This window comes from Enhydra lutris, unplaced genomic scaffold (assembly GCF_002288905.1).
Source record: "Enhydra lutris kenyoni isolate GAN:26980312 unplaced genomic scaffold, ASM228890v2 scaffoldscaffold5, whole genome shotgun sequence".
In the NCBI taxonomy this organism is placed as follows: domain Eukaryota; kingdom Metazoa; phylum Chordata; class Mammalia; order Carnivora; family Mustelidae; genus Enhydra; species Enhydra lutris.
The window spans coordinates 27,097,756-27,120,141 of NW_019154089.1; the positions used below are offsets into that span (position 1 = coordinate 27,097,756).

General features: G+C 37.7%; 1 protein-coding gene across 1 annotated transcript in view; it reads left to right on the forward strand.

Annotated features, from left to right (window-relative positions):
* LOC111141129 (gamma-aminobutyric acid type A receptor beta2 subunit) overlaps window positions 1-22,386 on the forward strand; it is a 238,055-nt gene that overhangs the window by 172,241 nt on the left and 43,428 nt on the right. Inside the window, 1 exon segment of the mRNA XM_022493475.1 lies at window positions 22,231-22,368. Coding sequence (XP_022349183.1) covers window positions 22,231-22,368 — 138 coding nt within the window.

The window sequence follows — 22,386 nt, forward strand, 5'->3', positions numbered from 1 at the left end:
TTTTTTTTTTTATTTATTTGACAGAGAGAGAGATCAGAAGTAGGCAGAGAGAGAGAGAGGCAGAAGCAGGCTCCCTGCCGAGCAGAAAGCCCGATGCGGGGCTCGATCCCGGGACCCTGAGATCATGACCCGAGCCAAAAGTAGAGGCTTAACCCACTGAGCCACTCAGGAGCCCCCAATTTGAAATTTATAAATATTCTCCGTAATGAGGTTAAAAAAATTCAAGAATAGAGAACTTAACATGCACTACTGATATCCAGAGATTCCTAATCCGATTCTTGAAAGATTAATAAATTAGAAATTGTGTTTATCATTTTCCGTACATTTTCCCCCTCATCAGTTGACCATATCTTAGAACAGGGTCTGAATTTCTAAGAGGGTACTTCAAACACTATTTTGGTAATCTTTATCAATAACAAAGTGGATAATGACCAATTTGTCCTAGTAACCATGCCCTGATTTTTCTATCAAAAATGAGGCACCATACATTCATCTATATATGCATACATTCTTTCAATTAAGGATTAACTGATCACTTACCACGTGCTAAGTAGGACAATGATGAATGTTGTTCCTGCTCTTAAGGTATCCAGATGACTGGCATTTGAATAGAAATTTTTCTTTGGTTAAATTAGATCTCTGCTGATTTTGCTCAGATAATGTCAAATGATTGGTTCTAAATTTATAGTCCTTTGTGCACATTTACTTGAATGAGATTCAAGTATCCAAATGTGGAGAACAATCACTTGCCTATTTCATAGCTAAGAGCAATGGAAACATAGAAACCCTTGGATGATGGAGAGATAATAGATATTCTTTGGTCATTGCTTCATCAGCAGCATTCTGCCTTGGAGCTAACTGTGCCAGTCATATTTTTCATTTTAAATGCAGTTTTGAAAGAGATTCCCTTTCTATGAATGTCATTTCCTTTTGAGATGGTTTATTGTATTCTTTAGAATCTAGGTTACTTTTTATAATGTTGAGTCTCTGGGGAATTGGGCAGAACAAAATGCTCCCTGACATAAAAGTGCCAGCTTCGCTGGCTTTACAGAACTCATTCTAGATAAGTTGGGAACTTTTAATGCCAACTCACTGGACACCTGAAGTACCTAATATCTCCCAGGTGCAGGCAAAAAGCCCACCTAAGCATAACCCCAGTTCTAAGCAATGTCTCAAGTTTTGTAATGTGGTCAGATTCCAGAGACAGAAAGAAGAGCTATTCACAAATCCCACCTTGTCACAAGAATAAAAATAAAACAACATCATTCATCCTCAACATCTTCATTATATTGCTATCTCAGAGGCTCATGTGAGTGTTACTTAAACAAGAGAAAAAAGAGAAACCCCAAAGCACAATGAATAAGAAAACACTTTGGAGATAGATAGGCAAAGGATAGAATCCTAGTTCTACCACTTACTAGTTGATTAGAGCAGATATGTTAACCTCTCTGTATCCCTAATTCTTCATCTGTAAAATTGGGATGATGATAATATTTTTAATGTGCATAAAATGCCTGAATATTAAAAGTGCCTCTAGCTGATTAAACATGGTGGTAGCAGCAGCAACAGTGAAGTGTTAGATTAATGAGGTCATATTATGTCTGAGTGATTCAGTCACAAAACACTACTATATTAAGAAGTATTTCAGAAAATAAGCCAAACAGGGTATGAAGTAATCATCACACAAACTGAAATACTTTTAAAAAATGAAGGTTCTATTTTCAAGTTATTCAGGCTTGGGGGAATTTAATATAGGCCAGAGAGATCAAGTCTTCCTGTAAGAAGCCATTTAATCTGGTCCTTAAATGTTTAATATGTGAGAAAAACACTTGTTGACTCTGACACCCCTGCCCCGATATAAGTAAGGTATATTTTAGAACCAGGCAAGGCTGGGGATATGAACCTTGGCTTCCTAATCCTACATACGGCAATATGTCATTAAATATACTGTTGTCAGTTATCACTGTTATCATCAAAATTCTAGTAGAGATATATATATCCTGCTTGTCACCCTTATACCCTAAGAGAAATCATGTGGCTTCAGAAACTGTGTGTGTGTGTGTGTGTGTGTGTGTGTCTAGCATGTGTCTTAGTTCCTTCAGGTTGCTATAACAGAATACTACAGACTATGTGGCTTGGAAACAACAGACTTCTATTTTTCATGGTTCTCGAGGCTGTAATTCCAAGTCGGAGGCACCCCAGATTTAGTGTCTGGTGATAGCCCACTTTATGGTTCATATACAGTTCCTAGTAGACTTGCTGGGTTCTTATATGGTAGAAGAGATAAGGGAGTCTCTGGTCTCTTATGAAGGCACTGATGTCAATCATGAGGGCTCTACCTCCATGAACTAATCACTTCCCAAATGTTCCACCCCCAAATACCATCACGTTAGGGCTTAGCTTTCAACATATGAATTTTGGGAAAACAAATAAACAACCTTGTGTGCTATGAAATATTTTATTTCAAACTTAACTACAATTCTATTTAAAACAAACAAATTTGATGTTTATAAAAATTTATCAGTGTTGTTTTGCAGAGATCCTAAAACTATGCACTGTATTATCAGCACTGCAGAACAGCAAAAGACTGGAAAATGACACTGGTGACGGCATAGCAAATATTTCAAAAATTGTTATTGAATTTTGAATACATGTATTTTTTTTTTTTCTAATACATCTAACTCGTGAGTCCTTAACAGTCTAGACTACGTATGCTTAGATGTGTTAAAATGAGTTAGGCTTTTTTTCCCTTTCTGATACAAAAAAAAAAAAAAAAAGTAACACATAATGGTGCCCTAGATTTTCATTACTAAAACATCAAAATAAAAAATTGCCACCCCATAGATTTCCCAGGAGGCAAAACTGCTTCCATGTAATTCCGTATTCTGGTCAAGGCTTTTTGGATACAAAGAAAAAGTCTACTTACACTAGCTCAAGTAAAGGATCTTTAAATTCATGACCACAGACTTCAAACCCTAATGCTACCAAACAATAATATGCCGTTCTGGTCCCTTCATTCTTCTCCTCTCCTAAATGACTACTCTGTATCTTCTTCCCTCTCTTCTTACTTTACCGATGCCTGCTACCGCATTCTTACTCTCAGCTAATGACTTTGCTTCCTACCTCACTGTGAAAACTGAATCATTGTAAAAGAACTCAGAATATTCCCGCCGCGACACCTATCCACCTACCAGAACCCATGCCCACACATCTGCCTTATCCCTGCGGTTATCATGCTTCCATCTAAATATAATTCCATCTTGCCCACTTGAGAAGATGATTCTAGCAATCTACGCTCTCTTCTCTGTATCATTAATCTTTAGTTCTCTATTGATCACTCCCATCAGTATTATAAACATGCTGTTGTTATTTCTTCCAACTTTAAAAAACTAATCTTCCTTCTTCCCAACAAACCCTCCTAGCCACCATACCACTTGTTTTTTCCCTTTTGTAGCAAAATTCCTTTAGTAGTATATTTTCTCATGTCATCGTAAAACCAGTCCAGTATGCCTTTCTCTTCCACCGTGCCCCCAAAACTGCATTTGTCATGGTTGACAATGCTCTTCACGTTGCTAACCTCAAATGGGCATTCCTCAACTTCCATCTTGTATAGTTTCCACAACCTGTTACATCAGGATCATTTGATACTGTTGATTACCCCCTTCTTCATACAGTTTCCTCCCTTGATTTCATAAACTGCACTCTCTCTAGGCTTCCTTCTTACTTCTGATTTTTTTTTTCCTCAATCTACTTTGTGGTTTCCTTCTCTTCATCCTCTATTCTTAATACAAGAGCACATCAAGATTCACTTCTTGGATTACTTTCTAATCTGCGTTCACTTCTTTGGGCTGTCTCACAAGGTTGCATTATTTTACATATCAGCAATATGCTGATTGCACCCAAATATTTATCTCTAATCCAGACTTCTTTCCCGAACTTCTTTCCCAGACTTTATATGGTATGCCCAAAATGGAACTCCTCTCTTCTCTTCAAAATCTGTAATGTGTGCAGCCCTTCTTATCTCATTTAATGTCAACTTCATCTTTCCATTTTCTCAGGGCAGAAACATAGGGGGTTTAACTGTCAACTTCTTTTTTTTTTTACATCTTACATAAAATCCTATTAGCTGGGACTTCAAAATATTTCTAAAATTCCAGCACTTCTCACCACTTTTTTTGCTTCCACCATGCTGTGAAGTACCATTATCTCTTACGAGGATTACTACAAGAGTCTTCTGACTGGTTTCCCGTCTTCAAACTTTATCTAACTCCATATTGATCATTCTCTACATAGAAGCTCACATAATTTTCTTAATACATATGCCAGATCTTGTCATGTCTTTGCTCAAAGCCCTCACTCAGACTTTGAAACCAAATTCCAAATAATAGCTTACATGATTCCATATTGTAAGACTCCCTTCCCCAGTGCCTCTCTGACCGCATCTCTTATTCGTTCACTTTGCTTATGCAGTTCCAGCGGCATTGGATTTCTTACTATCCTTCCGGTACACCATGTATCATCCCAGCTTTGGACCTTTGAACCATCTCTTTTCTCTACCTGAAATGCTCTTCCACCAATGGGCCTGTGGCTAAGTCTTTCATCAGTCTTTGCTTATATTCATCTTTCTGATGAAGCCTGTACTGACCACCCTCTTTAAAATTGCAAGCTAACTGGGGTACCTCGGTGACTCAGTGGGTTAAAGCCTCTGCCTTCAGCTCAGGTCATGATCCCAAAGTCCTGGGATCGAGCCCCACATCAGGCTCTCTGCTCGACAGGGAGCCTGCTTTTCCCTCCCTCTCTCTGCCTGCCTCTCTGCCTACTTGTGATCTCTGTCTCTCAAATTAAAAAAAAAAAAAAAAAAATCTTAAAAAAAAAATTGCAACCTAAGTGCCCTCCCAAGATTCCACATACTACTCACCTTGCACTACTTTTTTTATTTGTCTATAGTCAACATAAGTCTTATTACTTTCTAATATATTATATAATTTACCTGTTTGTTATGCCCACTATCTATTGTCCATCTCCCCCCACTTGCATGCATTCTCAGTAAGGGCAGCTGGTTTTTGTTTTTGTTTTTTTTTTTAATTTAATTTTTTCTACCAATGTGCCATAAGTGCTGAGAACCATGCTTACACATAGTTGGCATTCAATAAGTATGTATGGAATAACAACACAACAAGCAACCTCAGAGATATCTCAGAAAAGGTTGTTCAAAGTTATTTGGAAATATCCAGGATTCCTAGGGTAAACTTGAGGATTTGAGAACTAGAATACCTCTCTGTCCATGTCTCTCTCTGCCTCTCTCTGACTTTCTCAGGAGCCCCATGTACCTTTTCCCATGGTATCTGTGCTTCATTGTTCATTCTCTGCAAATTGACTTCCTCTACTTTCTTATAGCAAGTTATGGCTTCTTTGTTCCTCTTCTCCTCTCCCTTTCTGAATCATTACCTTTTCATATTTCACTGGTAAATATACTGATTCAATCTCTCAATATGTGGATTCCATATTCTTAGCAAAGGAATATGCTTAACCCAGCCTAAAGTAGACATCCGTCATGTATAACCAGCCATGGCTGCAACTGAGGGTACTGTCCAGGTTCAGCAGGGGCTGTGGGGAGGAGAAGTTTCAACTGGTGTTTGGTGTTGGTGGGCAGAGAAACCTAAATTTATGTACTATAGTTATTCTCTTTTATACGCCATATCTCTACATAAATTGTAAAGATAGATATAAGCCAGATTCAGATTATGTAAGCTCTCCTAGTTCCCATTACAACTTTAAAACAGTCAGAAAGTTTTCTCGTGGTTCTTTATTATGACAAATCTTAAAACATGATGTCCATTTGGTCTATTCAGCCATCTATTTGCTTAAATTTAGGTAGGTTTGCAAATTTGAAAAAGTATAGCAAAGCATCAATCTTCCTTTGTCTTCACCTGATCCTACCTTTTTTATTTTTTTGGCATGTGCTTGGCTCTAAACACTGGTTTTAAATTTTACACACTTCATTCTTGCCCCTTGTATTTGTTAAAACCATATATCCACCAGTGAGCCTTGTATTTTGGAGAAACTGAGTTGACAACAGAATAAGGAATGGGAACTAAAGTGGCATGTCAACAAATTAATAACAGAAATCTATTTTTTAAAAGATTTTATTTATTTGACAGAGAGAGATCACCAGTAGGCAGAGAGGCAGCAGAGAGAGAGGGGGAAGCAGGCTCCCCACTGAGCAGAGAGCCCAATGCGGTGCTCGATCCCAGGACTCTGGGACCACGACCTGAGCCGAAGGCAGATGCTTAACCCACTGAGCCACCTAGACACCCATAACAGAAATCTATTTTTGAGTAACACATCTTATGATATCAATAAGATACTTTATAAAAGTATCATAATTCCATAGAACATGAACCAAGACCCATTCCTTTGTAGTATGAATACTAAATAAGGTTTCAAATGCTCTTGTACATATTAAAAATTGGCAAACCTTTCATGTAAATAGATATCTTCCAATCTGTGTATTTATATATGTTTGTTATTATTTGAGTCTAATACTTCTTTTTAAAAGTCAGTTCTTAATCTGTTAGATTTTAAACTATATACCTACTAAAGATCTTCTTGGTTTATTTTGAATATATACAGATGATGAGACCAATGTTATCTGTTATATAGATGTTAATCAACAGAGTTTACTTATTCATTCAAAAACATTTATTTAACACCTATCATGTACCAAACAATATCTTAGATATTTTTTATACCAAAGTAAAGAAAATAGACACATTCCTGCCCTATAAGAATGTACATCCTTCTTATGTACAGAGAGATAGCCAATGGAATGAATAGAGAAACTCATCCCTGAATGATCAAGAATAAGAAAATTAGGGCAAAAATATAGAGAACAACTATTTTCGGGAACAGGGTGATGGCTCAGAATAAGGTAGAGAGGCCAAGCTTCATCTGGAGGTCACTGAAGCTGAAACCTGAATCAGGAATAAGAGACGTTCACGTGAAAATCTACATGAAGAGAGTACAAGGCAAGTGCTAAGGCCTCACGACTGGGAAGATGATTCCTGTGTTTAAAGAGCCAAGCAGGCCAATATAGTTTGGCTAAAAAGACTAAGGGAAAAATAGTAGAAGTTGACTTCAAAGAGGTAGGCAAGACCAGAGTCAGATCATGTAAGCGGGTTTCTTGTTTTATTAATAAGGTAAACTGAGAATTACCTAGAAGCTTTTGAACAGAGTGACATGGTCAGGTGATTCCTTTAAAGCTCCCTGCCTACTATATATTGTAGGGGAGTACAACTGAAACCCAGAAAACCAGTTAGGCCATGATAGCAGTTTTGCAGGCGTGAACTGATGTAGTCATAGTCTATGAGACCAGTACTGGGAAACAGAGAGAATTCAATGAATATATTTGGAAGGTAGAGACCACAGCTAGAGTTTTATTTTGGACATATGGAAATAACAGATTTGCAGATATATATGCTGTAAGCCAGAGGAGAGGTTCATTATCTCATATAGACTCCACGATTATAGAGTCCCTAGCTCCTAGGATATTCTACATCTAAGAAAATATAAACATATGTATGTCTTAGAACATTCCTGAATTTTTAAGCAATTTTTCAAACTCTATAGAGCAGAGTTTCTCCCAAGCACAGACATGTAGTCCATGCGTCAGAATTTGCTGGTACATTTATTAATGTACCTACACAGTTAGCCTACACAATTAGACTCTATAGGTATGGTCCAGGAACAGGCATGCATAACAGGTCCTGGAGGTGATTTGTTGGCTCACTAAAATTTGAGGATACTACTGAGGTGAATCACTCTTTAAGTCCTAGCGCTGTTATATTAAATGCCAATTAACTATGTTGGTAATATTTGTCCTTTATTTTCCCCCTCATCATAGAAACCATTTGTACTCTAAAACCAATGTTCTATAACGATACTGTGGTTTGGAGAAAACTGCCCCTTGAATCTGAAAATCAATTTTTTCCTCCCATCAGAAAATTGCCCTTTTATCTGCAATTGCACAAGCCTTAGGATCAAAGGAAATTAATTTTAGTAGTTTGGTTTCTTTTTGTTTTGCTTTATGAAATTTTTGTGGATAGTTTGCTTTAGGGTCACATGCTAACGGATATCCAAGTTCTATATAGAAAAAGTACTAATAAAACAGTTGGTTTGGATTGGTGGGATCAGTACAAGGTATCATGTACACTGCACTTACCTGCCGCCAGATCGAAGGTACGACCTTAGTAATGTTTAGACATTCAGGCATCTTGCCTTAAACAAGCTGGGTTGCAAATATTCAAAGTGCAAATGCTCAAGCTATGCTTCTGCAGGCTGGAAACAAATCGCCCAAACACCTCACCATCTTGAAAATTATGTTTGTTTGGGTGTTTGTTGATTTGAAATCACTGACCTAATTACCATTATGTTAGAAGAGGCACACAGTTCCTGAGTCTGTTAATAAGCAATGGTGGAAGAAAGGGGCTTCCACATTTCCAAACAAATTGGTTTAAAGCAATTTAGAAAGCAAACTAGTAGCAGAGGTGACCATCAGGTCACTCTACAAGTATGGAAATGTGCTTTCTGATTTTTTATGATGGAAACTCACAGATTCAGATGACAGATTTATTCAGAATGTACTTGTTTGTCTGTCTGTTTGCCAGCACAATGTCACTCTTTCTGGCATTAGTCCTTGAATTTGAATTATTTCAGATATAGGAGCACACTCTCCAATTCAGCACTGTCCTTAGGACTTATATATATTACCCATTTTGTTTGACCCCTGAAGCATTTGAAATTCTTAGCCCTTATTTGACTGCCAAATGTTTAACCCAGATACTGCTAGGATGAGACAACCAATAAATCAGCTTCCTTTCTTTGCTACTCTGTTCAGATCCTACAAGAGAGGGAATATTACTCTATCACATAATAAAGATTGTGCCCATTATTTACTGAAGATAAATATTAAAATGATTTACCCAATATTATTTATTGTTGGGTAACAAACTACCCTAAAGCTTACTAGCTTGAAAGAGTAGACATTTATTTTCTCATAGTTTAGAGGGTCAGAAATCACAAGTCAGTTAGCTAGGTAATTGGCTCAGGGTTTCTCATGAGGTGTGGCCAAGCTGTTAGTCAGGGTTGTGGTCCCATCTGAAGGCTCACCCAGGTAAGGACTCATTTTTTTAAACTCGCTCAGAGTTGTGGTAGGTCTTATTCCTCACAGTGTTACAGATAGACTGAGGGTCTCAGTTTCTCAGCCAACTGGAGGCCTCCCTCAGTTCCTCACCACATGGGTCTCTCCACAGAGCAGCTTCCAACATAGTGGAACCTGAAGAACAGAAGAAGAAAGACAGAGACAGAGGGAGTACATTCAAAAGAAGCCCAAGTCTTTTTTTTTTTTTTTTTAAGATTTTTATTTATTTACTTGACAGAGAGAGAGGCACAGTGAGAGAGGGAACACAAGCAGGGGGATTGGGAGAGGGAGAAGCAGGCTTCCCACTGAGCAGGGAGCCCAATGTGGGGCATGATCCCAGGGTCTTGGGATCATGACCCAAGCCCAAGGCAGACGCTTAACACCTGAGCCACCCAGGTGCCCCAGCCCAAGTCTTTTTAAAACCTAGTCTCAAAAGTAACATCTCATCACTTCTGCTATATTCTGTATCACTAAGTCCAGCCCACACTCCAGGAGATGGAAATTAAGCTTCACCATTTGTAGTCAGTAATAGCAAATAATATGTGGACATTTTATTAAAATCACCACAGCAAGCTAGTTCTCTATTCAGCTTGAAAACAAAAAAACAAACCTATAGAGACATAGGACACTGCACTTAGCTTGGCTGAATTTGGGTCATGTCTCAATAATTATTTAGTTTTAAGCATTTTCCACATGTCCTGTATTTCATCTTTGGTGTCAACATTTAAAAAATTATATTTAAGGAATAATTTTATTCTGAAGCCAGGAATATAATCAATAGTTTAAAAAAGTGCATATTTGCCTCAATATTGCTCAAAGCTTAAGGCATTACTTTAGCTGTTTTTATCATAACTTTATTTTTTAAGATGAAAATGTTTTATTCCATGTTAGAAGCTCCAAACGTTAACTGCTTGGCTTGCACTAATGATGTCAATTTCAGGGTCTTGTTTATATGAACTAATTTGCATAGGCATTTAGAGACCAAACAAAGAGAATTGGCAGTTCACTGCATTCACATATGTACAACTTCCACCAAACTGATAGTCCGATAGGGATGGACAATAGCTTCAATTGTATACAAACGCATTAACTTCCTTTTTAAAAAAATGTGTATTTCACTGCACTGGAGAACCAAGTGATTTGCATTTAATTTCAAGAATTTCAGGGATGCCTGAGTGGTTTATTCAGTTAAGTGTCTTCCTTCAGCTCAGGTCACGATCCCTGGGTCCTGGGATCAAGTCCCATTGGGCTTCTTGCTCAGCAGGGAGTCTGCTTCTCCCTCTCCCTCTGCAGCTCCCCCTGCTCATGCTCTCAATCTCTCTCTCTGAAAAATCAATAAATAAAATCTTAAAAATATAATTTCATACACACACATTTAGTCTAAGGAATAAAAATTATTTTTCAAAGTCCCTTATTTTTATTTCTACTATAAAAAACCAAAATTACAAGTTTTTGGTAGTCCTTAGTAATTTAAATTATGAATTATTTGGAGTTTTCCTTAAATTTAACCAAATTTCAGATTAGATATCCTCTAAAATAGTGACTTGAATTGTGATCTACAAGGGCACCTGGGGGTTGCTGAGATTTTTTCAGAGTGTCCTCAAGGTTAAAGCTCCTTTCATAACAATACTAAGCCTTTATTTGCTTTTTTCACTTTCATTATTTCAAAATGTACAGTCATGTTTTCCAAAGGCTCCATGAAACAAATTATCACAACCACTGAATGCAGAAACAAATATGAGAATCCAACTGTCTTTTGTTAAGTCAGCCGTTAAAGAAATTTACAAATATACAAAACAATACCAGTCTTTGTGTGTGTGTGTTTTGCAAAATATAACTACTATTCATAAAAATGTCATTTATGTTAGCACGTAAATAGGATCATTATTATTTTAAATGAATGAATAAATATTTTTAAATATCTGTTTTAATTTCTAACATAGTATACATCAGTAGGTGCAATCCACATAAACAAAAGCTTTTGGGAGCTCCCAATAATTTTTTGAATATAAAGAGCTTCTAAGTCCAAACATTTGAGGATTGTTATTTAGAAAAATTTAGTTTTTAGGTATAGAAACTGAGTTCTATGATTTGCCCCAAATCCTACAGTCTGTATGTAGCCTCACTGGGATAGGAAACTAGGTAGGTCTCCTGATTTGGGTTATGCCGTATGGTTGAGCCCATAGTACTTATGAATCCAGTTGGAGATTCTCTGAAGCAATGCCCAGCTGTGAGTATGAATTTTATCCTGGAAATGAAGGTGAAGAAAAATGTTTGTTTTTGTTTTCTACAGAAACTAGTGTCCTCTATTAGCTTTAACTAATTTACAATCTACCCCCAAAACTAGTGGATTCAAACAGAACTATTTATTATTGCTTAGGAAGCTGCAGGTGAGCTGGGAGGCTCTGAGCCAGGCTCACACATGCTTGTGTGGTTCTCACGCAGCCAGGCTTGGAGCAGGCTGACAGCTGTGATGGAGGTGAGTGGCCACATGTCCCTCCTCCTCCACAGGCTGTGCAAGGCCTTGCACAGAGTGGCAGCGGGATTCCAAAAGGGAGGGAGGGGGAGCTACCAAACCTTCACTAGCCCCAGCTTAGAACTGGCTCCATGTTTACTTCTTTGATTAAAACAAGTGTCAAGGGCAGCTGAGATTCAGGGTGTACTCTTACCTCTTCTTGGGAGTAGCTGCAGAGTCACATTGCAAAAAGGCACTGATACAGTGAGAGGGATGATTACAGACATATTTTCGTGATATTACAGAATAATTTGAAAATAGGGCTTTGAATAGCAGTTAGTAGTTACGGAGGGATTGGACCCTGATGTTGAAGGGGATTTAGTACAACTCCCATTTCTGACGTTTGAGAAAGTCACGTAACCTCTTTAAAATGTAGTTCCTTCATCTGTAAATTGGGGATAACAGTTTTCACCTCAAAAGGATTAAATGAGATCATGCTTGTGAAGTACATGGCATCACACAGGAAATGATTTTTAGCAACTTTAAAACTCCCTTGCATTAAATCACCTCTTGAATTCATTCTGACTCCCCTAAACAAAATAGCAATGTCATATTTAACTATGCATATATGTTTTCAAGAGCAGCTAGCATGCATGAGCCCCCAAGGCCTCCTGCTGTTCACATAAGCCCTTCACCAAACATAATTCAGGTCCATCTTGGCAAATGTACTAATAATCTGCTATATACCGCCTTTCCACTCCAAGTCACGGGTACCAATTTGAAAAATGTACGCTCACTGTTTAAATTGAGAACTCGTAATTGAGTATAGTGTATGGATTCCTTACCAGATAATTTAAATTTATTTAGTGCTACTTCAGGTTATATTATGCAAGCACAGAAGAAGGGGGCTCACATCTGGAGCTTAAAAATAGAATGAAGAGGCACCTGGGTGGCTCAGTCTGTTAAGTGTTTGCCTTATGCTGGAGTCATGATCTATGGAGCCCCACCTCATTGGGCTCCCTGCTCAGCTACTCAGTGGGAAGCTTGCTTCTCTCTCCAGTTCCCCCTACCCCCCTGGCCCTCCCCCGCCAACCTCGTGCTGTCTCTCTCTCAAACTAGTAGATAAAATCTTAAAAAAATAAAAGCAGTATGAAAAATTTTTTTTTTCTTATTTGTCAAGACACATGTTAACAGTCTGTTTCAAAGACCAGCCAGTCATTCAGACTAAAAATTCCTCTGCAAGAACATCTAGTCTGATATCCTTCGGTGTGTGATTCCCCAGCTGAGGCCTGTCACAGCGAAAGTGTGTGAGAGAATGGGTTAAGATGGAGAGGCTCCGACCACTTTCAGCAACAGCAGGTTAGGCCTTCACTTTCTCTGTCACCCCTTATGAGAAAGCAGATGGGTTGGTGTAACACTTGATAGCTTTTTATTACACAGCTGTGTGTATCTCCTAGGCCATTCAATTGGCCTTGTTAATTTAAATATCTTCCATTATCACTCTTGAGCTAACAAACTCTTCCATTTGACTAAATCCCCTTGTCACCAGGGAGCACTATTTTATTTGCACTGTAGGTATTGGCTGCCTCTGGAGGCTACCGTGGCAGTTTGGTTTTCAAAATCTGTCCGCCCAGAGAAAGTCATTACCAGAGGCCCATGGCCACAACAAGGAACTCTTGTTCACCTCAGAATGATAATATATATTAAAAGTCAGCAACACCAGGAAGTTTCTTTTGACACAATGGCCTTTGTTTCAACTTAGCAGCTGCATCTTATGGACTAGTACCAATGGCACTGCCTTTCTTTTAGTGACTCTAAGGCTGGTGCTTGGGAATTCCACATCCCAAATCTCTAATGATGCTCACGTTTGCAGTCCGACCACCTTGCAGTTCAGCAAGTAGCATCTGCTCATCCCTCCATTCTCAGAAGTGGGATCTGGTGAACCACAGCCGGAGGGTTAGTATGTTGACAATTCAATGCAGCAATCTTGTGTGAGTGCCTCCCTCAGTTAAGACCCTTATTAAGAGGACACAGGCCACAGAGAACTATCAGACTTGGTTCCTCACCCTCCAGGGTAGTCTGGTGGCTGGGACCAACACATCTACAAACCTTCTCAGGCAAACTGGCTGTGACCACTCTATGAGTAGAAATTCAAGCGGAGTGCTGTGAAAACTTGAGGAAGGAAAGACAAGATGATCTTGGGAGAGGTGAGTGTTGAGATGGACCCTGAAATTGTACAGAAATTTGATATGAGTGGGGAAAATATTTCGGTTTGCTGAAATCACTTGGACCAAGGCCTGGAGACCAAAGGACTACAAAAGAGTATGGGTGCAGCTTTGGAAGAGGAAGAAGTGTAACAGAAGATGAGGCTTTGAGGTAGCTAGAAGCCCTCTGATAGAGTCTTGAATGCCTGAGTGAAGAATTCGCTTTTAAATCTGAACTTGTTGAGAAGGCCATAAAGACATTTTCCCACATTTTTGTTTTCCGTCTTGTTATGTGTTTTTAAGGCATGGAAATGACACGTTAACCTGTTTGTGAGTGAGGTATAAGAGCAGCATATATAGCACAGACTAAAAGAAGGGGGAATCCTGAAGGCTGTTAACGAGTCTATTGACGGATATGAACAGAAGTCAGATCTAATGCTAGAGTGGACTGTTCTTCACCCTAAATATTCAAGTAAAACTGATGTGAATAAGAGACTCTTAATCTCACAAAACAAACTGAGGGTTGCCAGGGGGAGGAGGGTACGGAGAGGGTGGTGGGGTTATGGACATTGGGGAAGGTATGTGCTGTTGTGAGTGCTATGAAGTGTGTCAACCTGGCAATTCAGACCTGTACCCCTGGGACTAATAATACATTATATGTTAATAAAAAAAATTAAAAAATTAAAAAAATAAAAAATAAAAGATTTAGGGGTTAAAAAAAAAAAAACTGATGTGAATACAGATGTGCAGAAACCATTTAGACCTGGCTCCATCTCTCTGTTCTGGGCTATTGGTGATTGTACACTGTAGATTATTGAAGAGAATTAGACTGCTAGAGGGAGACAGCATCAGAAACATCTCCTCTCATCTCTTACAAGACAGACAGAGCTGGGAGAAAATATTTTTATCTTGGAGCTAATAAAACCTTGGTTCAGAAGAAATATTGTTTGTCTCTTGGTCACGCTAGATACCAGACATCCCTTGCCTGACTCCCATGGCAAGGTAAATGCTGTCCGCTCTGCAGCATTCTCCTAATCACTTGCTCTGCTGAGGTGATCCATGTGGCAAACGCCATCTGCCTTGCCTGGAAGTTTATTAGAACTACAGAATCCCAGGTTCCACCTACTTAAGCCTAGTTCACATTGCATTTTATTTTTCTTTTTTCTGTTTTCTCCAAGTTTTGTGTTATTATTATCATGAACATATAATGTAGTATTTGTTTCAGGGGTACAAGTCTGTGATTCATCAGTTTTACACAATACATAGTGCTCACTACAACACAGACACTCCCCAGTGTCCACCACCCAGCCACCCAAATCCTCCCATCCAAATCCACTCCAGCCACCTTCAGTTTGTCTCCTGAGATTAAGAGTCTCTAACGTTTTGTCTCCCTCTCTGGTTTTGTCTTGTTTAGTTTTTTCCTCTCTTCCCCTATGATCCTCTGCCTTGTTTCTCAAATTCCACGTATCAGTGAGATCATATGGTAATTGTCTTTTCTCTGATTGACTGATTTTGGTTAGCATAATACCCTATAGTTCCATCCACATCATGGCAAATGGCAGATTTCATTTTTTGATGACTGCATAATATTCCTATATATATATATGTATATACATATACATATATATATATATATATATAGGAAAGATGTGAGATAGATAGATCTATCTATCTCACATCTTTATCCATTCATGTGTGGATGGACAGCGTTGGTGGTATAGTGGTGAGCATAGCTGCCTTCCATGTGTTGATGGACATCTGTCGATGGGCTCTTTCCATAGCTGGGCTATAGTGGACATTGCTGCTTTAAACATTGGGGTGCAGTTGCCCCTTCAGATTACTAAATTTGTATTGCATTTTAATAAGATTTCCAGATCATTTCTGTGCATGTTACATCTGAGAAGTACTGGTCTGTCCTCTTAGCCAACAGTTCTTTGCCTCTTCTATGTTATTTCAGGACTTAGGGTTCATGCATATGGGAGAAACAGGGTTGAATAAAGGGGAAGAATCCTGATAACTATAACCCAGTCTAGTTTATATGGTTTTAGACAGAACCATGTAGAGCGTTTAAGGCAGTGTCTTTCACATAAGGGCTCCGAAATGGCAGTTGCTATTATTGTTGTGGCTATTTTTATTATTATAATTATCATTATTATTTATTATTAATGGTTTCTCTTACCTGGAGCATCAGCTTAATTGCTCGAGCTCTACAAACATAAGGACGCTTAAGAAGTACATCATGGAGTTACACTTAACAGGAACAGCCACCAGAGCTCTCTGCTTCCATACAAAGACCACAAATACTGAGTTTTGCAATGAAGTCCAAAAACAGAAATTATCTTTAGAACACAGAATCTAACATTTTACTTGGTTATGATCAATTTCAATCCTCTTACAAAAGATTTGAATTTGAAAATGCTAATAACATTTAAAAAAAATAGGTTATCTTTGATGTAGGAGTTGAATGCCAGACCATGACTTGATGGTGTTCCTTATTAAGATGCCACTTGGTAATCAAGTCCGACCTACCCTAGGCCGATTATTTTGAGCTTCAAGGCTGAGAAATGATTTGATAGCAGAACATTTGTGTCTAGCAGTCCATCTAAAGAGGAGAATAAAGAATAAGATGCAATTAAGGAGTCAGAGCAATCACTCAGAATGTCTTTGGAACACTTTCTTTGCTGAATTTGAAGAGTTATAGCTGACAAGTGAGTTTCTCTCTCTCCCTTTTGAAAAATCCTCATAACTAATTGGCACCGATTGTATTCAGTCTTGCTCCTTTGCACAACATACAGGACTCTGTATAGAGGGACATCCATTCTGACTGTGGACTGATAGACTTCTAATTGTGGTCATTGCATTAGTCATGAGAAAAAGCTTGCTTTTTTGTTGCACATTTGGTCATGCTACTTCCCTGAAATGTTTGTCTGCCTTAAAAGGCAATTTGATCTCTGTTGTTATTGCAAATGTTTTTCTTCTCTTCTGGAAACTTTTGGAGGGGAAAAAAAATTTTTTTAATCCACTAAAGAATAAGATATGGTTCCCAGGGACTATGTTCTCAGACACTTACCTAGGAACATAACTAGAGCACCCTAAAATGTGTGAATAGCTCTAGCATTTTATGGAGTTATTACACTGTGTGAATATTTTTTATATCCTGAAAAAACAATGTGTCTGGTCAAATAGGTGTGGGAAATGCCAAGGGTAAGTAACATTAAGCAAATTCTTTATTGAGGGGTATTCTGAAGTGTACTGTGCTAAAGGTTTGTGACTATAAGAGGCTGCCCAAAATATGTAGGTACTCCCAAATACATTTACTAGAGAACCCTGTTCCATGAGGCACATCACAGGATTAGTGTTCCCCAGAACGTAAATTAAGTTTTAATTATAGTTATTTATATACTGTTAGTAGTCACTACATAAAATTTTTAAATACTGTTAGGAGAGTGACATGCTGTGATAGTGGGGCACCTGAGTGGCTCAGTCTGTTGCGTGTCTGTCTTTGGCTCAGATCATGATCCCAGGGTCATGGGACCAAGCCCCATGTCAGGCTCCCTGTTCGGCAGGGAGTCTGCTTTTCCCTCTCCCTCTGTCACCTCCCCCATTCATTTTCTCTCTCTCTCTCTCATTCACTCTTGCTCTCTGTATTTCAAATAGGTGAATACAATCTTAAAAAAAAAAAAAGCACTCTGATAGTTACATAAGAGGGCAGAAAATTTGAAATAAGACAACCCTTAAAAAATCGAAACCATCCAGGACTAGAGTGGATTGTCCCAATAATACTAGCCCATAATTCTCAAACACCACCAATTGGTTATGATGATTGAGAATTAACAGTTTAAAACAACTACAAGGACACCTGGGAGGCTCAGTCGTTTAAATCTCCTACTCTTGATTTTGGCTCAGTTCATGATCTCAGAGTCATGATCTCAAGGTCATGAGATCTAGACCCACCTCCTTTTCAGCTCACAACCAAGGCTGCTTGAGATTCCCTCTCCTTCTGTTCCTCCCTGTGCCCCCTCCCCACTCCATGGGTGGGTGCTGTCTCTCAAGTAAATAAATAAATAAAAACTATAAAGCAATTATAATGTTACTATCGCTACTTGGCTACAATGGGATATAGGAAATAGATAATTACCCTAGAATGTTTAACAGTCCAATTGGGGAGCAAAGTTTAAATAAATAACAAGAGAACATTAAGTCACTTTAATTTCTTATTAGGAAAAAAAATGATGGCATTGATAATTCATTTCTTCTCAATGTTCTCACCAGCCCCCATTTAATATCCTGGTATAAGTTCATATTCCCTACACAGTAAAATTCTTCTAACATGAAATATTTATTTAGTAGATAACAAAATAGACAAGTAGACTGACACTAAAGAGTTGAAAAACTCTTGAAAAACAACTTTTTAAAATGCCATGTTATGTAATAAGATCATGTCACAATTGTAAGAACATGTTCAGTTATTAAGTGAATGTTTTTAAAATGGCATATCTGCTTCTTAGCTCTCATATAGCATATATTTTTATCAATATTTAAAAGAAAGCATATCTATCATTCATATATAGATTTTTAAATTTACATGTTTATCTAAACTGATCAAAAACTTTAACATTTTATATAGTTTTAATTCCTTCAGGTAAATTCCAGTGAATTTATATTTTGGTTTATTCGTAGGCCATTTGAAGTTATGTGGGTTATGTTTTTAATGATAACAATACAATTTAATGACTCAGTTTCTGGAATCCCATGAATAAAATTTAAAAGATGAATTTAATTTGCAAGACATTAATGAAAAGCTTCAGTGCATCTCCTCCTTCTGATATCTTTTAAAAGATATCTAATTATTTTTCACTCATTAATATTATGAAAGCTGTAAAAGTCAGGTCATATACATTTGCATATGTCTTATTTTTTAATCATTTTGAGAGACTGTTAAATATTTCTTCCAAGAAGATGAAGAAGAAAAAGAGGAGGAGGAGGAGGAGATGGGGAGGAGGACAAGGAGGGGAGACAGAGGGGAGGAGGAGGAGGAAGAAGAAGGAGGAGGCGGAGAAGAGGAGGAGGAGAAAAACTAGATCTGCTTTCAGATTATCCTACACAGTATACTGAGCTGGCTTGTGAACTTGACCACCCTGGAACTGTCATGGATTGTTGGTCTTTCATCTTCAGAAATCGGTGATGCAAGAGCATACATTTGCTGTCCATTGACAACATTCTACACTTGATTAACCCAAAATGAAGTCAAGAAGATTGGGATTTTTAAGATCAGCAGTAACCAAGAAGTATTACAATGTACTGTTCCATTATGTCAATTCCAAAATCTCAGATATCAGAATAAACTTCAGATGTTTCATTTTCAACTTCTAAACACCTTGGAGGGTTCTGTATCATTGAACACCCAATTTTCTCATTGTGTAAATGCATTCATGTGTTCATGAAATAGAAGCAAAGTGACATGCAACTGAATATGAGTTTTTAATTCATTTTAAATAATTCTTATTTGAAAAAGTATAAGCTAACTTTTTGAGCATTATCTACCAGGTACTATTGTAAGCATTTTATAAGTAACTGCATTTTTCTTGCAAAACAACTCTATGAAGTAACTTTTATTATTGTTGTTGTTACAATTTACAGAATTAAAATGGAGGACAGAAAGATGTTAAGCAACTTGCTGAATTATTACATAAAGATAAATACATAATGAAGAATCTTTGGATTTTTCTTTTTTTTAAGATTTTATTTATTTAGTGCTTGCTTTGGCAGCACATACACTAATATTTTATTTATTTATTTGTCAGAGATAGAGAGAGTGAGCACAAGCAGGGGAGCAGCAGGTAGAGGGAGAAGCATTCTTCCCAGGGAGGAAGGAGGCTGATGTGGGACTTGATGCCAGGACCCTGGTATTATGACCAGAGCCAAAGGCAGACACTCAACCGACTGAGCCAACCAGGCGACCCCCTTTGGATTTTTCTTAAGGGCTATGTTATCATTGGGTAACTTTTTTTTTTTTATTCACTCAGAAGATACTTATTTAATACAGCTCTTTGTAGGTACGATATTAGAAGCAGGAGACAGAAGTATAAACATGATCAATACCTCCATAATGCCAAGCATCCAGATAAGCAACCATCACCCAGATCCCCACAGGTATTAAATAATTAATGTATTAATTCAATAATATATCCCAAATGCCTCTCCTCTACCAAGTATTATCTAGCAAGCACTTTGTCAAACAGCTGGCATTTTGACAAAGGCTATATTCAATAATAATATTTTTACCTATTAAGCAATTATTAAGCATCTCCAATACAACTGTATTGAAACACCACAGATGTTCCCAGGCTTCTGCCTACAGAGGGCTTCTGTGATAAGGTTTGTAGTGATGAACAAGTGAGGTAAAAACGAGCTAAGGAAGCTTGAGGACCGGAAACATTCTTCACTAATTTAGACTTAGTTCTTCATTGAAAATGTAAGAGTTGGCTAACTCTCATTCTCTTTTGAAGATGGCCGCATTTGACACTTTTTTTTTCCTTAGAAAACTATGGACTTCTTGTTTCATAAATACTTTCATGTTTATATACCACAAATCCAATTTTACAATGCATTTCTAACTAGCTAGCTTGATTCTAAGAATGAATTGCCCTTCTTTTATTATTTTAAACTATCTTATCAAAGGTGGGATTGTCAGGGGCGCCTGAGTGGCTCAGTCGGTTGAACATCTGCCTTCAGCTCAGGTCATGATCCCAGGGTCCTGGGATTGAACCCCACATCCTGTTCCCTGCTCAGCATGGAGTCAGCTCCTCCCTCTCCCTCTGCTCCTCCCCCTTGCTTGTGCTCTCTCTGTGTCTCTCTCAAATAAATAAATAAAATCTTTGTTTTTTAAAGGTAGGATTGTCATTGACTAAACCATTTCATAACTGAGAGATGTGTGCCAAAAACCAATGAGAAATGGGATTATATTTGAGATGAAGTCCTGGATGGTGAAGATTCCCATGGCCACTTTAAGTTGCAATCACAGAGAACAACAGTTATCCTTTGGGACAGATACTTTAGTTCTTAAGATTGGAGAGAGAAAGATTATTGGAGAAAGAAAAATTAATGGGGTAGATTAAGGGAGAATGAGAAGAATCTGTGTACTGTGCCATTCACTTTATACCTGGACTTCCCTTTAAAATTATGAATAATTTGCTTTTAAATCAAAGTTTCATAGAAGAAAGACATTCTTTAACAAAATGAATGGCTCCAAATGAGATCATGCTAGTAAAAATGTTGGTGATGTATAATCTATTAAATTTTCAAAATTTTGATTATAATATCTGTCCTGCCTACCTCCTAGACTTTCAACTCTCTGGATGCAAAATTTCTTTGAAGGAGTAAATATGATATACAATATAATTTATGCTTCACAGGAGGGATCTTGGGGGAGTGGGTATATTGTTTATAAATATTAATGTTTACTGGATTTCCTTGCATGCTTCTCTGTATTGCTATTTATAATCTAATATGTGCCAATTCATTGCAGTTATATATATGCTTAGTCATTAAGATATGTGTGCTTATTCTACTCTGCCTCATGGATTGAAAGTATCATTATAACAGAGAGCATGTTTTTATTATGCAGAGTTCTAGCCCTAGTAACTGTGTACTGATGTACATAGTAGGTGCTCATAAATAACTGTTGAATGAGTAGAAACATGCCTCCTAAATGCAATATGTGTTTGTAGTGCACACAATACATCTGTATTTACACCTTAAAACTATTAGAATTACTGCTGTTTGAGGTTATTGGGAGGGGGTATTTTTTGGAATTTAGATCTGCTGCAGAATCAAATTTGGACATCATGTCTATGAATATTTAAAAAAAGATGACTCACTTCTTCGTAATCACTACTCTTCTGACTTGAAGCCAAATATATTGTAATTCAAAAATTTTATATGGGGGGGTTTGAAGCATTCAGTACTGCACTGATAACTTAAATGATATTTTTCTCTGCTTTTGTCTTCACTTAAAGTACCATCCAGAGTCATGTAACAATGTGATAATGTTTGAGAAAATGAGATTCATAATTAGATGAACCAAGGTGCAGTTCGGAACTATATACTATATCCTACTTGCAAGCTGTTAATTTTACTAAACCTTTACAGCCACCCACCTGTGAGCTTAATTATACTCCTCTCAGGAGACTGTTGGGAAAACTAAATGTGATATAGTTCAGGTGCTTAGCAAGATACCCAATAGAGTAGCCTTTAGCTGTGGCTGTTATCATTAACATAGTTCATCTTTTAAACAAGTATTTTTTTCTGTTTTGTTTTGTTTGTTTTGTGTATCTGTATATGTGTGTGTATGTGTGTGATTTCTTTTACAGATGGATATACCACAGATGACATTGAGTTTTACTGGCGTGGGGATGATAACGCAGTAACAGGAGTAACAAAGATTGAACTTCCACAGTTCTCTATTGTGGATTACAAACTTATCACCAAGAAGGTTGTTTTTTCCACAGGTTTGTATCAGGGAAGAG